Source organism: Bison bison, unplaced genomic scaffold (genome assembly GCF_000754665.1).
Source record: "Bison bison bison isolate TAMUID 2011002044 unplaced genomic scaffold, Bison_UMD1.0 scf7180017864384, whole genome shotgun sequence".
In the NCBI taxonomy this organism is placed as follows: Eukaryota; Metazoa; Chordata; class Mammalia; order Artiodactyla; family Bovidae; genus Bison; species Bison bison.
Window position 1 is genome coordinate 1331031 of NW_011494956.1, and position 3345 is coordinate 1334375.

A 3345-nucleotide genomic window follows, 5' to 3' on the forward strand; every position below is an offset into this window, starting at 1 on the left:
AGAGGAACTGACTCATTGGAAAACACCCTGATCCTGGGAAAGATTGAAAGCAAAAGGAGAAGGGGGAAGGAGAGGATAAGACGGTTAGATTGCATCACTGACTCAATGGATGTGGATCTGAGCAAACTCCAGGAGTTAGTGGAGGACAGAGAAGCCTGGCATGCTACAGTCTATGGGGTCACAAAGAGTCGGACACGACTGAGTGACTGAACTGAACTGATTTAAGATGCTAGGCAAAAGTTTAGTCATAGAAAAAAAATTGTTGGAAATTTACTTTCAAATCAATCTGTGTGATATAAGTGCAAATAAGTTTTGTATCTTATCATGCTAAGTATGCATGCATGCATGCATCTTATCACATATCTTATCATGCTCTAAAAAATGTAGGAAACAGCATGTCCTTTTCCTTGAATTTATTAGATTTGTGACTCTACAGATAAACATCCAAGGTAAGATTATTTTGTAGTTTGGGTTTTCTTTTTGAGAATTCATTATGAATATTTTACTTTTGTATAGTTCTGTTTCACTTCTGTAGAATTTAAAAACAATCTTGAAGGATATAATTTCTAGTATGTTTTTTTTCTATTGCCTCTCTTTCCTTGATTTTAAATGAGAAGTGATTCTTAGAGAAAAGTATCAGTGGATCACAATCTCTGGAGGGACATAGCCAGAGTTTTTCTTGAGATTCTAACGGTGAAAATAACTTGATTCTTTTTTCTAAAGGACAATTTATAGACTTTTAGAGCAGTCCAGATACTAGGTTTTTATTGTATCGAGCCAGTGGGGCAAGAAAGTTTTCATCACTAAAAGTGTTTAAACTTACTCCTCAAATAAGAAGTATTGCAACATTGTGAAGCAGTTCCATTCCAAAGAACACTTTAAGCTTCTCTGTTAGCATTAGTCTTTTAGTGTTTATATATTTAAAACTAGTTATTAAGCAAACTGGATATATTAGCTACTGTTACATTTAGTGTGGTTTATAATTTTAATTTTAATATTTTATTTAGTAACTCATTAGCGCTTAGTTTTTATGGCTTTGTCTTTTTCTCTTTTGATGTGGTACAGTGTAAACATATTCACATGAATTAAGCAAGCAATGTACCGCCACTTCCTCTCCTCTGATGGTCAGATATCTAGGACTGAAATGAGGAGCTAACCACACTCATCTCTGGGATAGCAGGCTTGTGAGCACCCACTGTTGAGGATACTCACAGACTGAGCATTATTGGAAAACTGAAATATTTAATGGTTCCAAATAATGATGTTCTCCTTTGTTTTTTGGCTATAGGTAGGGAAAATGGGAAGCTTTTTGAAAAATAGCATTTCCCTTTTTTTTTAAAGAAAAGGACCTGGCCAACTATTAGCTATCAGTTTTCTAAGAGGTTGAGTTATTTTTCTGGTTTCCTCTTCACAAAATATTTATAGCATTACATATTTTATTTGGCCTCTGAAAGACCGAATCTGAAAGTACAAAACAACAATTTCCAGTTGATTAAGTTTTGGGTCTTTGAATTTATGCATTTAGGTAAGCCAAATATCTATGTCATTTTCTAAGTGAAATAGTTTATTTTTTGGCATAAGTCAAATGCTTTAAATCTTATACTTGTTCTTTAAGATCACTGGTTCCAACTTCTGATAGTCAGATGTTCATAATTTAAAAAAAGGTGTTGAAGGACTCACATATGCTTATTTTTGAACAATTATGCTCAAATATAGATATACTATATTTAACATGAATATTATAAAACTCATTATTTAACTTTTCCCGTGATTGTATCTTGACTGTCCAACAAGATTGCTAATTCTTAAGGCAGGGATACTTAATTTTTTCTCATATCTGCTGCTGCTGCTGCTGCTAAGTCGCTTCAGTCGTGTCCGACTCTGTGCGACCCCATAGACAGCAGCCCACCAGGCTTCCCCGTCCCTGGGATTCTCCAGGCAAGAACACTGGAGTGGGTTGCCATTTCCTTCTCCAGTGCATGAAAGTGAAAAGTGAAAGTGAAGTCGCTCAGTCCTATACGACTCTTAGCAACCCCATGGACTGCAGCATAGTAAAGACCTATTCACATCGTTTGTTCACTGATTGATTTATATCTGTTTCTCACCTAATCCAACCGTGAAATAGGCATTTTAGGATCTTATCATTTAGCTCAACATCAACCAAATGTGCCTAATTCCTATTAACATCTGCCATACTCTGTCTAGGTATGTCAAATCCAGTTCAAGCTTGATAACATTAACTTTCTGATGAAGATTATGTATGAAGTGAAGGAACTTTGTTGATTACCCCAGATGCATCTGAAATCATCATATATGTCAGCGTTGTGGTGAAGCAGGAGGAAGTGGAACTCTTGTTTTTTGGAAGATTAGTGAATGAACCATATGTTGGGGATCATTCTCTGCATGAAAATCATATTTCTTCTAGCCAGTATATCTAGCCAATTTCAGATTCCTTGTAAATCTGTTTTGCTTCTGTTACCAAAGATCAACCATGGACCTTCCAGAAATTATATAATTTTTTTCCGCCCAGAATAGAATTAAAAAAAAAAAACTCAATAGCAAAATATTGTATCTACCACCATGATGACTTACCAACTCAACGTTGTTCTTGGGGAGTTTGTAATCATAGGAGTAAGGATAGAGCATCATCTGGGAGTAAGAGTGGATTGTCAGATATGCTTTGATGGAAGAGAGGTGGTTGCGGATGAAATCAGCCACAGCCTTGCTCTCTTTTTCAGACTCTGCAGCAGATCCACAGTAAGTTTCAGAACAGGGGTTGTTAGAGGCTCCAATACCTGGAAAAACATGATGCTGTTAATGGCAAGTGGTCATCCACTGATGTTCCTACAGGGTGTGTTTCAAAATTTCAAACTACAGTGTTAGAGAGTTAAAAAAATAAGTTGTTTTCACAAGTGTTTTTATAATCATCCCATATATGTATACATTATAAAGTATATATACTTTTAGTCACAAGATTATGGTGCTTTTAAGCTAACAGGGTAAAAAGTTGCATGTGGAATCACCAATATGTCCCTGTGTGCATGTGTGTGTATGCTCAGTCTTGTCTGGTTGGAACCCCATGGACTGTAGCCCGCCAGGCTCCTCTGTCCATGGAATTTCCCAGGGAAGAATACTGGAGTGTGTTGCTAGCTTTCCTCCTTGGGACCTTCCACTCAGGGATCAAACCCACATCTCTTGCATCTCCTGCATTGATAGGCAGACTGTTTGCCACGGGTGCCACCTGGGAAACCCTAATGTCCCTCAGTTCAGTTCAGTTCAGTTCAGTCGCTCAGTCGTGTCCGACTCTTTGCGACCCCATGAATTGCAGCACGCCAGGCCTCCCTG

General features: G+C 37.4%; 1 protein-coding gene across 1 annotated transcript in view; it reads right to left on the reverse strand.

Moving 5' to 3' along the window:
• The window catches only part of CPB1 (carboxypeptidase B1 (tissue)), a 36836-nt gene that overhangs the window by 12265 nt on the left and 21226 nt on the right, over positions 1-3345 (reverse strand). Inside the window, exon 9 of the mRNA XM_010858123.1 lies at positions 2593-2795. Coding sequence (XP_010856425.1) covers positions 2593-2795 — 203 coding nt within the window. The remainder of the gene's footprint in view (positions 1-2592; positions 2796-3345) is intronic.